Source organism: Pseudopodoces humilis, chromosome 10, assembly GCF_049639895.1.
Source record: "Pseudopodoces humilis isolate 2021_Gansu_Grassland_sample_001 chromosome 10, ASM4963989v1, whole genome shotgun sequence".
Lineage (NCBI taxonomy): Eukaryota > Metazoa > Chordata > Aves > Passeriformes > Paridae > Pseudopodoces > Pseudopodoces humilis.
Genome location: NC_142209.1, coordinates 13638887 through 13658402, shown reverse-complemented (window position 1 = coordinate 13658402; position 19516 = coordinate 13638887). Strand labels below are relative to the sequence as shown.

General features: G+C 35.5%; 1 protein-coding gene across 2 annotated transcripts in view; it reads right to left on the bottom strand.

Moving 5' to 3' along the window:
* Positions 1–19516, bottom strand: part of DPYD (dihydropyrimidine dehydrogenase) — a 345448-nt gene that overhangs the window by 304373 nt on the left and 21559 nt on the right. For both annotated transcript variants that reach the window (XM_005520957.3, XM_088060496.1), the window contains exon 2: positions 18965–19075. In XM_005520957.3, coding sequence (XP_005521014.2) covers positions 18965–19075 — 111 coding nt within the window. The remainder of the gene's footprint in view (positions 1–18964; positions 19076–19516) is intronic.

Below are 19516 nucleotides of genomic sequence, written 5' to 3'. Positions count from 1 at the left end.
ATCAGATAGTAGTGATACAGGGAGGGTGAGAAAAAACATTCTGAAAGGACCAAGCATGCGACACAAAGAACAGTAGACCAAGGAACTCAAAAGAATAAAGAGCTACAAAAGATACGCAAGGAACGAGAGGCACAGCTGGAAATAATAGTGGAGCAGAGAACACAGGTGATGCCACTAACTAGATATGACAATTTATAATGTTCCTTTCTCTTGTGGCTCGGCTTTAAAAGACAGAAAACTTTCGGGGGCGGGGAAAAAAAAAAAGAAAACCTTTGCCTCTCACATTTTCCTCTCTCTTTGCAAAACAAATGTTAAACTTAATCAGCAGATGAATGAGAAGACTTGGTGACAAACTACTGGTCCCTCTGCATCTGAAGGGACACTTGCAGTACTGCTTCCCTTTATGGGACAGGGTTCTGTAGCAGGGAACAATACACACCATGATATCAAAAGCTTAATCTAAATACTGTCTCTTTTTTTAATGTGTTTGTAGTCCTGCCTTTTTCCTCTTGGAGAGCCTGGTATTCTCAACATAAATTTGCAATCCAATTCTTTAAGAGCATGACGTTTAAATAAAGAGACACGGGCTCTTCACAGAATTTCTAAGTATACTATTTCTACTTGATAGTGAAAATATAACTAATGACTAAGAAAAAAAATATCACAAATGCTATACTCCTTTCCCCCCCTATTACTTTCACATACCTCAACCCTGCTTGCTTTTCCCTTGGGATTCTTTACTCTGCTTAGGCAAATATTCCATTGACTCATTGAGATTAAATAAAATGAGAGTATGCAGGTAAAGACCGGACTCATATTGAGAATTAACATTTACAGAGCTCATAACCTGGGAGACAAGGAAGAATCTTTAAAATGTAGGTAGAACTGTACTCCTAAGGAACAGATTATGTTCTTGACCTTCAACAAAGAGCATAAGGAAAAACACCCAAAAGCCCTTGCTCTTTTAGAACACAAATGATCAAGAATTTATGGAATTAACTCCACATATTTGAGAGTACTAACTCAGAGTTAGTAACTAACTCTTATTTTTCATGCATAGCTAAATAATTATCAAATTTTTTTTTTTTTTAATTTAAGTTACAATTAAATGCTTAAACACCATCCTGAAATAGTATGTTTGCCTTATGTAAAGGAATAAAAGCAAATTTTATGTAACAGGCTTGCTCCCTTAGCCCAAGATGCCACCTCTCATCTCTTACATGGTACATTTTATTGTCCAACAGCAGTATTTTTCAGACAGGCCACAACAAAACATTTCTTTTCATCGCACTGTTGCTTCAGTATTTAAAAAAAAGTAAATAAAAAATTTCCCAACCAGTTCTGCAGAAGGTAATCTGCTTCAGCTATTTCTCATGGTTTTGCATAACATTCTTCCCAAAAAAACCTGGGTTTGGGAGGGCTAGAGTTAATTTTCTTCATAGCAGCTGCTCTGGGGCTGTGTTTTGGATGTGTGCTGAAAAAAGTGTTGATAACACAGGGATGTTTTAGCTATTGCTGAACAGCACTCACACAGCATCAAGACCCCAAGTGAGGAGGCTGAGGATGCACAAGGAGTTGGGAGGGGGCACAGCCTCGACAGGTGACCCCAACTGACCCAAGGGATATCCCAGACCATATGGAGTCATGCTCAGCACATGAAGCTGGGGGACGAAAAGGAGGGAGGTTCAGAATGATCATGGTTTAGTGGGCATGGCAGTACATAGTGCAAGGCTGGAGTAGATCATCTTGGAAATCTTTTTGAACTTCAATGATTCTGTGATAGTGTTTGTCTTCCCAAGCCTCCATTATGTGCAGTGGAGCCTGTCTTTCCTGGAGGTGGCTGAATACCTGCCTGCCATGAGAAGTACTGAATGAATTCCTTGCTTTGCTTGCATGTGCAGATTTTGCTTTACCTACAAAGCTGTCTATGTCTCAACCCAAAAGTTTTCTCACTTTTACCCTTCAGATTGTCTCCCCCATCCCACAGGGGCCAGGGCTGTGTGGTGCTTAGTTGCCAGCTGGGGTTAAACCACAACGGCGAGGTCATACTGGGGTCCTTCTCTCCTAATCCTACAGACCACGTCTTAGATCATGTCTTTCTATTGCCAGTTATAGAAACATGTGCACCACCCACTTCCACATACTTCTTACTAAATTGTGTGCTCCTGATCCTCTCCAACGTCTAAAAAACTTACATAAAATAGTACTTACTTCCCTTGGAAAGAGACTGAAAAGATGCTAAATACAATACTAATAGCTGAGGAACTGTACCAAGGGAGTAGACTCATATACAGGATTTGTGACTTCTGGGCTCCAAGCAACCCAATGCTTCTGTCTGGCAGGAGTGGGGAAAATCCCATCCTCTGTCTGCTTGGCTTAGGAGATGTGAAATACTTCAGTGCTGTGACTGAAAGAGTTCCACAAAAAATATTACTAAGATATCACCAGGTATGTGACCAGGTGATTTAATCAGAGAAGAGTATATACACTTCTATTCTGGCTTACCATGTTATCTAAAATTAGCATCAGTATCACATTGCTACTTAAATAATAATGAAAAGAAACAAAATTGGAAACTGAGACTAAATTTCTTCAGAGGAATAATTGGAAATACTCAATTCACTTGAGAAGTGTCTATCCAAATCAACCAGTGTCTATCCAACCCTTGTATCAAGACTTGGTGCAGTTGTGTTACGTGCTGGCATTGTGTTTCAGATTTTTCATCGCTATCCATAGCTCATGAAAGCCTGAATAATACAAATAGTAATAATTAAATATTTACTAAATAATAATAAAATCTGAAGTTCATTCATGAACTGTGGATACCATATGCAAACACCTAACAAAATGTTACCTCACCTCTTATGTTTTTAACTATATAACTGAGAAGTAACTGTAGGTGACAGGAGACATGCCAAGAGAAGATATATAGAGCTGACAAATCACATCTCTCCAGAAAAAAAGAAAAATAGGCTGCAATTTCTCTTCTATTTCCATTTTCTTTGAGATTCAGAAGACATGTCCTTGCTCTGAGATGCCCAGAAAAGCCAAGTATTTAAGCACATTTTATATTAATTGCCTTCTAAAATAGTTAAATGAGCTATTCTGATAGAATTTCCTAATATTTTCTTTCTGTCTTCAAAATACCATCTAGAAAAAAAAAACTGTGCAAAGACTACTATAATTACATGTATCCCTTACTGTGCTTAGCAATGATGGTATCTCAAACCTTATTGCAAAAGATACAGTAAGACAACAACCTCAGACTCTGTAACATACACTGAGTCAGAAAAAACAAATAGAAGTGCAAAATAAAAAAAGGAAAGCATGAATAAAAATGCAGAAAGACTCACAAAGCTGTTTAAGAGTCAACACAACTATCTATTTTTAAATATCATACATCAAGCCAAGTTAGTCAAAACGAACGCTTACAGTCATTGCTAAGAAGGCAAAAAGTCATCTCTTGGCGAGGAGAGTGTGGGAAAGGAGCAACAAAGTAGGACAGTACAAACACCTAAAATGTTTTTTCCCTCTCAAAGACATTCAGAAAATCAGAGGTATGAGGCTATTACAATGGTTGCAGATCCTATGAAGTTATCACCATCTGTTGTGCCATCTATTTACAGACACACAGGCATAATAAAACATTAGGGAAAACTGCTCAAATAAGTGCAGTCTTCTTTGAAGACACCATGCATGTTTAACAAGCTTTAGAATCTTCCAAAAGAAATCAAAAATAATAAGTGGTATCGATTTATTTTCTGTAAGAAATTATGTGAACAAGGACTTTCCTATACACAGAAATGAACAGGGCTTATGTGTAGCTACATCTTTCAGCAAGGCATTCAAAAGAGCATTAAGAGAATGCTGCTGTAATGCTGCTTGTTTATTCACATGTAGCTTGAGAACAACATCTAGGATAAATATATTGCCTCAGGTCTCAGTTCCATTTACTGTGTTAGAGAGAAGAGCTCTAACTACTCAATACCTCACTATCGCACTATGCACTCTTCTAGTTCTGTAACTCATTTACTGTCCTTTTTGTAAGGTTTTCACTTCTTCAGAAGCTTTCATGTCTCAATCTGAATAGTTTTCTTCTCCCAAAACCTTCTGGTCTGCCCTCAGACAGCTCAGGCTGCTGTTTTCCCCTTCTTGTCAGTCTCTTGAAAATCGCTATGTTCAATCTGAGGTGAACAATACGAACATGCCCCAAAGCACTAGCCAAGCACTTTCCTAACAATTCCCAAGCAATCAGGACCAAATGGAGCCAAGAAACATCAGAAGAGAAGTGCAATGCAAGACTCCTCGATCTGAACATGGCTTAGCACTCATTGGAGGAGTCTAATTCGGGTCCCACAAACAGTGCTCAAGACATTTGGACCAGGTACCACAGCTCCTGAGCTAATTAAATGGGTCTTAGCCAGAAAATTCTGACACAGAATTTTCCTCACATTGCTATGGTATTCAAGCCTATAAATGGCTCCAACTATTCCAAGTGAAGGCCTTTTAGTTCCCTGAACACTGCACAGGACAGACCTGACCCTGCTTACCATGTTTAACTTGGAGAGTATGAACAACCCACTCCCCCACGAGCAACCAGTGCTTGACCCAGCTCCCTCAGTATAATCACCCACATTTTTTCAATAAAATGCAATAACCTAGTTTTGAAAATGCTATTTCCAAACAGACAGATTGAATAATTTCTAAATAACACTGAAACTCTTACTTTAAATTATTTTTCCTCTCTGGGAACATATTGGACTTATTAATCAGTCCCCAGCTCCTGAGTGTCACTGCTACTATTGCATACGTGCAAACAGAGTAATAGGAATGAACAGGATGATGCAAATCAAAAAGAAACAAAAATCATCATTCTTTTAACATCATTACCAAATTTCTCCCTTTTCTTCTTGAAGTCATTTTTATCTCTGATTTTTAATTCTTATTCCTATGCAGCAGTTTCCGTTTCCCTTGTGTATATACTGTTTGAGCTTTCAATTTTTAATTTTTCTTCAATAGTGCCCTATCTTCTCTATTTTTTTTCATAACTTGGGTTTTTTTTATCTCCTGCTCTTATTTCCTCATGTTTGTTTACTTTTTCTCCCCTAGCCCTTACTAATTATTTCATGTCTCTTGGTCGTTTAATTATGTGTCATTACTTTTCCTTTCTTACATTTTTATATTGCATTCCTTTATTCCACTCCTGCAGCTCTCTCATTTCTCTGTGCTTGCTTAACTATTACCCAAATGGCTCCAAGCAGGACACACTCAAACTGAAGAATAAATAAATTAAAAGAAAAATACTATCTGTGGCCATGCGGTGTTGCCTAGCAACGCCCTTTACCTCTCCACAGCTTTTCTAGAGCCCTGGTGGCAACAGAGCTTTTCAGACTTACTGCTACAAATATATGCAAGATCCTTCTCACACTGTTTGTCCATTCACTGACAAATAAATGCAGAGGAAAACATAAACAGGAAAAACTCCAGAGAAAGCACCAGCAACAGCCCAAGAAATGGCCACCTACTCCGATGCACGCTGCCCTCTTGTCTCTAATGTACTCTGTAAAACACGTGCAACTTTTATGCCATTGCTGTTCATTAATACAACTACTATTACAGTCTTTGAGAAACAGAATGTAAATAAGATTTCTTATGCAATTAAAATGTGTTAAATTCAACCAACTTTTAAATAGTTACTGTGAATGCATTACTGGCTGAGATTCACTGGCATCTTCTGAAAGCTTTACACTAAAAAAAAAAAGATAGACTGCAGATTGTATAGGGTAGGAAAAACAGTCCAGTCACGGTCAAAAATGTAGTGGAATTATAAGGAAAGTGAAGTTTGTCCCCAAAAATTATAGATTCAATATTAACAGACTGTCAATGTTTATTATTTCTAATTACTTCAGACATGACAGAAGTGAAAGCAAAGTGAATTCTCCCCCAACACTTCTCTTTGAAATGCAAGTCTGTGGATTCCGTCTTCAAAAGTTAGAACCAAATTCTCATTAAGTCCACACTTCTCAAAGTATTGATGATTCAGCAGAAGCTAGACTGAGTTTCAGAGATACTAAGCTAGTTTCACCAAGTCTTTTTTTTTGTTCACAGCAGTGAAAGACTCCTTTCAATGTGCAACCACCTCTGAGAAAGTAAGTGGATGAAATGATACTTATTCAAGGGGCTAAAACTTTAAGGTTATTTGGAGTTTTGGAAGAGGAGTCAAAAACTAGAAATACTAAAACAAAAGATAAATACATAATGTAGCTAAGGACAAACATATGATGAAGCCTCACAAAATGATGAAAATGTTAACACTGTATTTCTGAAGGGCATCAAAAATCAGAATTCTTGATTGGAGATTTTATATATAACTAAATCAGCCTCAAAGTAATTTGATGTCTGCATAGCACTTGCACCAGTAGCAAGTGAAAAGAAAGCAGATCAGAGAGCACACACCTTAAAAACGTATTTAACTGCATTAATCTACATCTATCAGCTACAACTTGCTACTTAGTAAAGATCAGCTGAAAATGATCCGCACAAATAAACAAAGGACAGAAAATAACATTCAGGTACACAATTAACCTCATTCCCAAAGTAATGTCAGTAAAAATAAAAGGCTGAAGTAAGACCCATAGAGCTGGCTAGAGAACACAGAAGAACCCACAGATCATACAGACCATAAAGCAAACACAGACATTGCAGAGTCAGGTACTTAAATTTAAAATGCTTAAAAAAGGTTACAAAACTTTATTTGGCTCCTGCACGTACATGAATAAAACCCAGTTTTAATTATACAGTCAGATGCTACTTTACATTGAAGTGTTTCATGACTTAGAAAACACAACAGAGAGGGCTCACCTAATCATTAGCCTTTCAACATTTGGGCTTAGTGTGCAGCCTTGTTTACTGGCCACTAACCAGATCCTTATTTAAAAGCAGACCCATTTTTCCTCCATGAACGTTTCAGCAACACTCATCACTATGTATCTGATGAGACTTAAAAGCAATTTATTCTATATACTATTAATTTTTCCTTTTAACAGGTAGCAATTGGCATAAAGAGTCAAATACCTGAGCATGCTCAGTCAGACCCCCACAGTCTAAAACATTAAAGCATACAGTAGTCTAGAAGTGACAACCTGGACAACGACAGTTAACCTCTTGCTTTCACATTCAGTTCACATTCAGATTTTCTTCCCCAGTTCATGGAACCATCACCCTCAGCTGATATTTCTAAATCCTCTTCTTGCTTAATTCCAGACGTTAGGCTCCTAGTCATTCTCATCCTCAGCCCTTGGCTGTACAGCCTCCTAATTGCTCTATTAAATTTATTCTTATCTTTTTTATTCTAAACTTCAGTGTCACACAGTTCTTTATGATGTTCTAGTTCCTTCTGTATTGACATTGCCTGTCAACTTTCTTGTAACATGTGCCTAATATTTATGTCATGCTCATTAATGAAAACTAAATGTTATGAATCTGAAGACTGATCCTTCAAAAAGCTCTGCTAAAAGCCCAGCAGATCTTTTTTAAGCACTTCTCACTCTCATTTCCTCTCTAGCCAGTTCCTTATGCATGCTACTATTCTAATCTAAGCAGATGACACTTCATTATTAATTGGCAAAAATTAAAACCCAAAACCCTTCTTAGTGTGTCACTATTTATCCCTAAGAATAAAGTCCAAACTCCTCGATCTGAATGTGGCTTAGCACTCTGGAGGAGTCTGATTCGGGTCCCACAAACAGTATTGAACTGTGTTCTAGCTTCCGTTTTTCTTAATGCATTTAATAAATCTCTGCTTCAGAATTTGTTTTCCAAGTATTTCATGCTGCCAATATGAGACCAGCAGAGAGAGAGTTGCCCATCAATTCTCTATCTTTTAACACATACAAACTGCAATGGCTATTCTTTAATCAAGAACTTGCTCTACTACAAAGCTTGTAATTTCACATGTCAATTTTTCTGTGATACTTTTATGGATGTTGTTCTGTCCTTTTGACTTCAAACATAAAACACTCCAAGTTTTCCTTCTGGCCTGTCTGGGGTAATTTCCACTTCTGCACTTTTCTTCCCATTTAGCCACCTCTTGCTTTATTCCCATTTTACTGAAACTAGGACAACAATTTACAAAGACTTCAGACAATACCTAAGATGTTTAATCTTATCTTCAGACTGACTTTGCTTGTTCTTTTATTTCTTTTAGTTTAAATAGCTTAGGAATCTTCTACTATTTGTTTTAAATAGCTGAATAACCTTTTACTATTTGTTTTAATTTTGTTCACCCAGAGTGACTCAACTTGACTTTTGAAAGTTCTCATTTTTCCTCTGTACTTCCGATTTGCCAATCAATTCAATTTTTTTCAACTACTTATGGGTAATCCTCACAGTCTTAAAATTCTTCTTGTTTTACAGTTCAGTGTGAAACTATTCTTTACAAATTGAGATTCAAATTCCAAATAACTTTTGTATATTTCTGTTAATAATAATCTTCTCAAAATTAATGTCTTTGAACTGTTTAGCTCAGTTCAGAAGTCTAAACAGTTTTTTTAACTTCTGATTTTGTCTAGAAAACAAATTTGGCAATTCTTCTATAGAATTTATATTGAACTAACTTAAAAAAAAAAAGATTGATGAAAATTATATTCTGTGTTTATTCTATGGCTTCATCAATTTGCTAAATTTAGGGGTAAAGTCCATTCAGATTCATCCCAGAACTGGTAAGAGTTGATACTGTTTTTAAAATTCTATGTTAGTGTTTCTGATTAAATGACTGGTACAAACAAAGTTTGTCAGTTATCACATTAAAGAATGCTTGCATGCTACCATTATTAGGATCTGTGGTTTACAGGCTGCATTTAAAAAGTCAAAGAGTGTTACAATCAATGACTTACCTCTCTAATAGATAACAATCAATTCTAAGTACAGAAAGTGGTGAGGATAAAAGAATGAGGATGGTGAACTTCAATAAATATAATTTCTGGTGTGTCTCCTGAGAGTTATACTGATCAGTAAAGGAAAGCAAGAGAAAGGGCAAACATTACAGAAATTCACAAAGGCGAACTATTCCTAAGCAAAGCAAATAAAAAGAAAAAAAATAAACCACAAAACCACAAACAAATAAAACAAAACAAACAAGAAATAAACAAAATAAAAACTCACCCAAAAGAGTGTTCTTAGCACTTTATGATCTTTATGATCATACCATGTCTCCCCCCAGTAGCCTGGAAATCAAAATCATAAAAGCAGGGAAACTATGACACATACCTAGAGTAGATAAGTTTCTAAGTATAAATGAACTGCATAAACAGTGTGGGAATAAAACCAGAAAGTTATGCAAATTTAAGTTAAAAAGGAAGATGAAAAAATTGTAAAATGATAGTAAGAAAACTGTTCTATATACATGAGAAGTGAGAAGAAAATGAAGAGAAATACATATTATGTACAACAAAGCAAATAAGTGATGCAGAATCAACAGCCCTCCCTGCTCTATTTATGAAGACAGCATGGTATAGACATAACTACAACTGAAAAAAATATACTTCTAGCAAAAACATGGGATTTCAGGCTTAAGCACAGAAAAAAAGAGGGTTGGTAACTTATTTTTTTTTTAATCAAACTGATGCAGCTCATGTATCACTGAATCATCGAAGAACTAACTGAAGCAATGCATGGACCACTATGAATTGCACCCACTAGAAGGCTTGTGGTTCCAAAAGGTGAGAAGGGACAGACATAATGCTTCCCTTTATAGAAGGGAATTGGGGAGGAAACAAACCAAAACAAAAACAAAACAAAACCCAAACAAAAGAAAAATTAAAAAAAAAAAAAAGTGAAAATAGATATCATACCACCAGGCAGAGAAAATGGAGTACATACATTAAAACTTATATTCTGATACAAAAAGTGCCAACATGGGCATGTAAAACCAATGTTAAATCAATCTTATTTTCTGTCTTTCAGAGGATGAATGAACCCAAGAATAACTGGCAGGGTAGAAGTGGCAAATCTAGAATAAACTTTTTCTTTTCCCCTAAGTATTCCACAGCACATTTTCTTAAGCCAACTAAAAATGTAGACTAGATTAAAAAATACCCTGCGCGTGTGCAACTAATGAAAAAACAACCCCAGGTTGTTTTCTATCACCAAAAAATAACCCAAATCAAGATGATTCGTGATTCACCCAATACCTCAGTGACTTGGTTAATTAGAAAAAAATTAATGTACTAATGGTTTCTACTGTCATAATGTTGGGTGAAATAAGGGAAACAGGGAAGGAAGAGATATTAAACATTTCAAAAGACAAGAAAAGAATTTCAAAATTGAACCAAACTAATGGGTCAGGAATTTGGGCCATAAATACAAGATAGTAGAACACTCTTGCAGAAGGAACAGCACATGTCTGATAGTTCAGTAGTGAGGCAAACAAATTATTTCATTCTAATTGGTGGTAACTAAGTCCCAGGTGAAAGACTGTGTAGTTTTTAATCATCATTAGAGAAAGATGTAAGAAATGAAAATCTAAAAAAAATTTTAAAAAAAAATACAGTTTCAGAAAACATGACTAGCAAAGAAGACCTGAAAGAAAACAGAGAACTGGAAGCATATCTAACAGGAATCTTCTAATACAAAAGAGTCATAGAATGGTTTGAATTGAAAGGGACCTTAAAGATAATCTAGTCCCAAAATAGCCTACCTGGCCTTGAATACTTACAAGGATGGGGCATCCACAGACAGATATACAGAGAGATATATTAAAGATTTTACAATAGAATTTATACAATAAGTCAACAATCATCAATTTTTCTTCAAGTAGTAGTAGAAGATGATAATTTGATCTTCAACGAAGAAAATACAGTATGTTTTAGGAAAAACTTTATTGCACTGATTAAATACTAACAAGAATGAGAAGTCTCCTACATCATGTGCCATTAGAAATGGGTCATACAAATACCTGTCAAGAAATGTATAGCTGTATTTCAATCCAGAAATTCTTTTAACTACCCCTCCCAAATCTTTATTTTTATGATTCTATGATTAGATTGATTTCTATTTACAGACATTGCCAAATTTCAACCTGCTGTGTGGAAACACTATAGCATATTCTTAGCACACAAGAAATGAGTTTATTATCCTCCCCTTAAGTGATTTTGATCATATAGACTCAGTTTTACACTTGCTATTTCTTAACATCTGTTGCTTTATTAACATAAAAATCTTTACCAATCATTTCTGACTGGAGCATATCCTTTTTAAGCACCTATACAGGAAGTCATTTGGATGCTTCTTAAGTTATTTATTTACTTGATTCAGCAATGTTAATAACAATCCTCTCACATGCCACATGAATAACAATACTTCAGCTTTTTTTTTTAAGGAAAGAAACAAAGATGTGAATTACAACTTGACAATTTTGAAATGGAACACAGGTGGCAGGATCCTTAGCTTTACAGAACAAAACATCTTCCAGTTCAGTTCACAATTAAGCAACAGTATATTGAAGTCCTCTTCTCAGCAGTAGAGGAGAAAAGAAAGTTCTGCTGAGTGATTGCTCCAGATAATTGCTGATGAAACAGGAATGACTGAGGATAGAAGAAATAACTGCAGAAAACACATACATGTTAATGTTCTGAAGACAGCCAGAACTGCTGGAACAGGGACACAGTCAGAAAGACTTCTGAGAGACTATGCCTCAACAAGGATCTAGGGACCTAGCATCTCTGCATACCAAAGAATCCCCAAAAGATTATTTCTGATCGCTGATTCTCATGGGAAACCATGTCTATTTTCAACACTGTGTTCAAACAATGTATCAGTTTATAAAACAAAAAAGAAATAATTTTGAAAATCTCAAATTATTTCTGGGATTCACCACCAAAAATGTAGGCTTTCCTGACACCAGGACAGTACCATAAGTAAAGAATACTGAATATTGTAAGTGATGACGCAGTTACCTGGTCTGCCCCTGAAAACTGGACATTGTGATAAAAATGCCACAGAAACTGACCAAGAGAAGGTTTTTAAAGCTTCTGGACAGTTCTGTTGCATTAATATACTTTTGCAATCTCCAGTTTGCTACACATCCTTGTGCATGAGGATGTCAGTGGGGTTTTTTTGAATATAACACTATCATAATGTTTTTAAAGACACTGCTTTTTCTGCCAGCTGTGTTCATTCATAATTAAATCAAGCAAATCTTTTTATATGCATATATGATTGCATTTTTGATTTGCATAAAAGTAATGGACTGGTACTCAAAAATTTCGTCCAAATATATAGTAAAGTTGCAGACAAACTACAAGCAGGGTCTTGTAATGAACACTTCAGTGCAATGTAATATTGGACAGTGATACAAGTCCTGCTTAAAATACAGCACTCAGCAAGCTATCCTGCTTCCTCCACACTAAAATTGGTCTCCCAGCTCCTTTTACTTCTACTGAGCAGGTGTCATCCAGGACTTAGATACTACAAATAGATCTGAAGTGAGTAATTACTAACAGGCTAACAGTGGCACGGGATCCTCCAAGAAACAAAGTACAAGCACTTACAATTTCTCAGCCTAAAGCTCACAGCCATTTCTAAACAGAATGGAGAGGGCCATCACTATAGAAGAGGAAGTCTAGTAGAGCAAAGAGCAATCTCAGTTTCAGCATAGGAAATAGCTTACAAAAGCAAAAAAAAAAAAAAAAAAGGTGTGAGTAGAAGGTCTGAAGAAAGAGAACTAGTCTTGATATTTTTTCTGTTTTCAAAAAAAAACCAGCGTAAGGAGGCAGCTGTATCTCCATCCAGTAACCACAGGAAAGTATACAGAAATTCACATCTGAAAAAAAAAAATACTAAGCTGAAGTTGAAAGTTGACAGTGAAGATGGCTTCTGATCCTATCTCTACTCTGATTTGCTTAGGTTTAATAAAGGGGAATGAGTTGGACTTACCTAGAATTCAGCACTTTCAGCAGACGAGCATTTTTCATTTTGTCATATAAGTATGTACAAAACTAAACAATTTGTAACTCCGAAACACTTCAGTTTTGAAATGGTTAAGATCAGAAATTCAACTGGAACTAAATGCTGCTCACTACATGGTGAATACTGCTCTAGAGGAGAGGAATCACCCAACACCAAGTAAGAGGAACACCAAACCTGAAGAAGTCTGAACAGCAGCAGTTAAAAGGTTAGAGGTGGTTTTGCACAGCACTCCAGAAGAGCCACGGGATGAGAAGGAACCTTTTGTGCAGCACTAAGAAAGCATTTGGCACAACTTGCCATCATCCGGTATTTGCAATTTAATACACAGAAAATGTGCATAAAACCACTAATTTGTTGCATCCAGGCAAGTTAGGAGCTATTGAGATGTTGTAATGAAAACACCTTAAGATATTGAAACTAACATAAAACATAAAATTCAAGGAAATTCATAATATGCATTTCTTAGAGCAAGTATAAGCGGTATCATATATAAACATGTAAACCACTTTATTCCAGTGAAAGCGTTATAAATGCCAGCATACGCTATCGATAAGAGAAAATGCAGACTAATTAGTTAATCTAAAAAATGCATGAGTAGGAATTTGACTGCTAAATGATTAAACTGGTACATTTTAAAATGTGTATTAATATTTAATTATTGACACTATGAGAAAAGAGAAAATCTCTTGATGTTACTTCTCAGCTCTTTCTGATACTCAGTAACACATGTATTATTCATATGAATAGTTTGTGCATATACAGTCAATCACTAGTTAAATAAAAGAATCATTCTCAAATTCCCTAATCACCTCAATAGATCCTAACGCAATATTTTCCACATTTGGGAATCAGAGCGTTTTATTTAAGAAATCAGTCTGGCCATGATGAATACAGCACAGCTCGAGCAGACATCAGTTCAAAGAATCAGATGTCAAAGTGCTCCCTCTAATGTCCCTTAATCATCACACCAATTAGTGGTTGAATAGTGATGTGATTAAAAAGACTGCTGCTATCCTATACCTATTCAGACTAGTAGAATTCTACATATGTTCTACCAATTAATGTTTGAATAGAGCAGCGATTAGAGAGACATCTGCCATTGTATATCCATTCAGAAAAGAGCTAAACTTGCATATTCATATGCAATGAGGACAAAAATAAATATTTGCAAAGGTAAACTATACATTTAGATTATAAATATAATTGAGTTGATTTCCTTTAATGAGTGTTCTCTGTTTTATAATATTTGGGATTATTTTTTATTTATAAATATAGAATCTTTCATCAATAGATGTCTAGAAATGGACAAATTATTCACTGAAAAAGCATTTATTCATTAAGGTTCCTGATTTCAGGCCTTTGGTGTATTGGGTTTCGTATCTACTTGTTTGCAATTTGCACTATTTCTGCTTCAATCCATCAGTCATTTGTGAAATGCTAACTTGATTATTCTTTAAGCACGATACATGATTAGGCTCAAAAATCATGTGAACTTTTTCCACCTCACTAGAAGGCAATACTTAGAGTAACACACTGGTTATAGCTGAGAAAGATCGTCTTGTTTACAGATTTTTCTATGCCTTGGACATTTCTACATCCAGAGGTACTTACATAACATTTTTTAAATAATTTCTTTATACAGATGTTTAAATATAGCAATGACAACCACAGAAATACTATCAAAATGAAAAGCAGTTTGAAGTTTTAGCAAGCTCTTATTAGTACTGTTTTAAGGGAGTACCCTTGTCCTCTGAACGTAAAGAGCAACATGAGCTCTTACATCTTGCAATGAATTGCAGCTCTCATGCTCCATCATTAGCACAAAGCAATCTGGTAGTTACAACTTAATGTTGCACAGAAAAAGACAAGGCGAAGAATTTGGTTTTCTCTAATGGCTGGAAAGAATCATAGTACAATTAATGTCTCTTTCCCAAAGTGAGCCCTTGCCAAAAAGAAAAAAAAAATAAAAGAAAGAAAAAAACCCAAAACCAGGTGAGCATCAAAATTATTTTGTTCATGGAAGAGAGGCTCTTTTTGCACAATGCTGATCAGGCTTAGCACATGTAAGGACAAAGAACAATGCTACAATTATTACTGCCAGAAAATCAATACTGTTACAGGCTATGGCAATTAGCTACAAACCAATTTAAACCCCATTTCCTTTTCACCTTCTTGTCATGTTGAAATACTTCCAGCATTTCCATCTGGAGCAAATGTTACAATTATTTCTAAATGCAGAAACTGAAGAAAATGAAGAATACATAGGTGGATCTACATCAACTTCTCAGCTATCTTTAGTAGGTAACTACAAGATTTCATTACCAAAAAGAAGGCTGGACTAAAATATCCAACTGAATTCTCCAGTGAGAAGTCAATTTATAAAACTTGTAGAGGTTAATTTCATTTAAATTACAAACCTGCACATGTACAAGGTAAAACAAAACTCATCCTGTAATGCTTAGAAACCCTTTTCATAAAGAAAGGAAATCAGTGTGCTGGGTGCAATGTAAATGCACACAATGTGTGCCCCCTAGTTGGTGATCTAAATGTAGGTAAGCATAAAATACACACAGAAATGGATTTACAAAGAGTTGGAAACCACAAATAAAAATATTAATCCGAAGTCTAAACAATCCTGAACTACTTAGGAAAGACAAAGCAAATCCTCACAGTTTCACAGCTGATCTCTTTGCTTTTATCTGTAAATTGATGATCTAATGTGACCTAAATTTTGCACCCTTCTTTAATGCTTACTATTAGAACAGCCATTTCAAAACTCTTCTACTTTTATTTTCTTCTGGACAACAGAAATCTTTGTTCCTCCAGATAACTAGAGGCATCATGTTTATACCCCTTTTCAGCATGACTCATAAGAAACAAGAGTGTTAATGCTTAGACAGCAATAAAGAGTTCTCCTACTCTGGTACAAATGTCTGAGTTAAAATTCCTGAAGAAAAGCTGACTAATCTTGCACCTACAGCTATAAATAATTTTTACAGCAACACCTGGTTGCTAACAGAGTAAATAAACAATAGCACTCATTGAAACCATAATTGAACCTTCCTTTAGGAGAATACTTTTCCAATGCTGAGGAAAGGTATTGACATTCTATTTCCACTTCAGAACTCATTAAATGGGTAACCCAAAGTGTTTCAGAGCAAGCTAGGAGTTAAAATTTCAGTTTTGTAATTATTCTGAAGAAATATGTAAGTCTGCCATCTGGAAGCATATTAGACATTACAAAGTCACTGTGTGCATTCCTCAGCAGATGCAGCTTTTGTTCAGAGTTTTGAGGGCTGTTAATTTAATTAGTTTTGTATTTTCATACTCCCACCTTCCTTTCAACAGTACTTCTGCAAAGGCAGCATCAGAACAGCTTTTAAAAAATCCAAAGCTATAAGCCAAATTCAGATTTTAAGGAAATAGAAACAAATAAAGTTTATATGGACTTCAAATGGAGCTTGATCTATTCATTAGCAGGCCTACACATTATCGCCAGTGGCTCTTCAGCCAAAACAGAAAATTGTGTTCAATGAATCCTTTTCTACATTAGCTTTCTTAATTTAAGGAGGCAAGGAAAGGATTCAACCATTTTATTTATTTGTTTTTTTATCAAAACCACTTAACAACAATGATCTGGAGAATGTAAAAGGTCTCTTACTTTTTACTGATGTCTTTTATTTAATGGGAGACGGATAAATATTTGATTTTTCCTGCTATAGTAAGCTAATGGTAAGCTATGTGGTATAACTTACACAGTAAGAGTAAGCTGCATATATCTGAGTGAAGAGAAGTTTGTCAGTTTTAAAACTAGGATCATTTTTACCCATCTAAAAGTAAGGATGATCCCTTTACAGTTCCTTCTAGCACTTTACATTTCTTATAATAGCTTGCAAACCAAATTGTATGATGTTTCTACCAAATAATGCATAATAATGCAGTATTAAAACTATCTGTGATGAAAATAGTTATATCTGCCCATGTAAACATTTATTTCTAACTTTTAATCCCGTAAACTGTATCCCATAAGCAGGTTCCTGTCAGGGCAGGGTGCTAATAACTGCACAGATCTTCAAGCAGTATTGCAGAACTAAAGAACTAACTTATTAGACTGTAAGCCTACCAAAACATCGTCCTGCAATATTTGACAGTGTTCAGAATTTCTTTCAACTGAAAATCCAGACAAGGCACATAAGCTGGCAATGAACCCAAATCCATGTTGTTTGCAGAGCCCAAGAAGCTCAGACCTTGGGAATCCAGGAATATTTGAGACACCATGAGGTACAAATATACAGCTAACAGCGAAGGAAGAGCTCTAGACAATTTCTAGAAAACGGTGCACTTTCAAAATCAACAGCAAACATCAAACACTTCAAGCGCAAACTGAATACAAAAACCAAGCAAGGCTGACAAGGAAAACAGCTCAGGGATAACAAAGAGAGATTTAAAAGTCTAGATGCTTTAGGAAATGTGTGTTACCACACCTATCAGTAAAATACGTCTGTGAATGCTACAGTTTAACTAACCAGGATAATTTATATTGGAACAGTGAATTAGGTTACTACACAGATACCCAGCTGCCCTACTGCATGGACACCTGAACTTCCTAACAAACAGTTTCTGAAAACAGAGGAGTTTACAGCCCGATATTGATTTCAAGTCACCTGAAAACATGACAATGTAAACTGCAGCTGCCCAGAAGCTGCTTGCTAAGAAGCCCAACATTCTCTGCAGCAGGAGCAGACAGTTGTGGGCAATACCTGCATCAGACATCCCAAAATAATCATCCAAGTTCACAAACAGAAGGTTTTAATGTACTTAAGTTTTTAGTTCACATAACATTATCTAAGCCAATAAATATAAGAAAATGGGAATATCAGCTACAGCAAGAAAGATTTTTATAATCAATACTATAAAACAGAAAACTGTACTAAGAGACTGCTGAAATACTAAGGATATCCTGGGTTGGTCCTCCCAGCCAGTATTAGTTGTTCATACTGGATTTTGTGATTTTAAGAAACTGAGGAATTCTGTGGCATTTTTTGTTGGGTTTGCATTTTATTGGGTTTTGGAAGACATATTTTTAATTACAAACAAAATCAACTTCCAACCTGAATTTCCCTTTTTAGTGGGAGAAGGTGTTTTGATAACACTATGAAAAGAAACCAGTATCATTATACCCATAAGGGAACTAGTACTCTACCTGAAAGGTTTCTGAATTTAGAAGATTATGTATGACAACTTGTAGGAAGACAGTAAAAACACTACAAACCTTCTAATCAGATGAGAGAACAAAGAGACAAAAAAAGTCTGATAGGATTAGTCAAATATCACACTGAGACTAGGAACTCAAATACCTAGAGAGAAAATAATGATATCTGATGACAGAAATACAGGAGAGTACAGTTTACAGCAAGAAAAATATTTATTCCAAAATCAACTATTTCCTGAAAAATACAATGCACAAGATTTAAAATCCAGAGTCATGTTTTAATCTAAGCTTTATGTATTTATCCATAAAATAGGTACATATGACAGGCTCCCCTATTTCCGTAGCAAATAGTCTCAGAAAGGACAGTGAAGTGCTGCTTTACCCAGCGTGACTCTTGGAAAACAAAAAGAAAAGGAGAAAGTGGCAGAAGAGGCTACCAAGGGAAATCAGGGGGCTCAGCAGGGCTCAGGATGTGATATTTGAGAGGGATCAGACTCCATAACAAAAGGCACAAAAGTAGCATCAAACACTTACTAAAATCACCAAAAATGAAGCAAGTATGGAATGCAATAGATTCTGAAAAGTAAACAGCTCATCACAAAGTAACTTTGCATCTACAGGAACAAACTAGAAGCCAAATGCAGCTACTGAAGAACACAAGAAACTCTAATTTATTTCTCCCGCAGCTGTGATTTCAGCCTCAATGATTGTTCCAGATGCAATGATAAACATGTTCCAGATGCAATGATAAACATGTTCCAGATGCAATGATAAACGTGCACTTACTGAACAGTTTTTGTCAGAATTCCTTTTCCACTGCTTCTTGACTTGTTTCTTTGTTGCAGTTGAGTGAAGAGTCGCATGTGTTTGTTTTCGGGGATTTAAAGCCAGAATGTTCTGTAGAAAAAGAACAAAAGACATTAAAACATAGATTAAAATTTCTATAAAGATTCAAAGCCTCTTAGATCACACTTTACATACTTATTTACAAGGCTATGTAAAACCAAATGCAATTATTCAACATTTTAGTCCAACTCCATATTAGATTTGTATTGTCCACATCACTTAGATGATGAATATTTAAAGACATTTCTAGGATTACTAGAAAACAGAATTATATTTAGTAGTTTTAATAATGGTTTCCATTCGCAGATATTTTTATGTATAGCATATAGAAACAAATAATTCTGCTTCACTGTATCACTCCAAGTAACACTTGTAGAGCAAAACAAGCAAAAATATTTTAAAATATCTGAGTAATTTCTGAATCATTCAATTATAAACTCTGACTTCCTCATCAAAATAATCTCCTTCTAAGCCTAGTGAGCTTGATGAGTT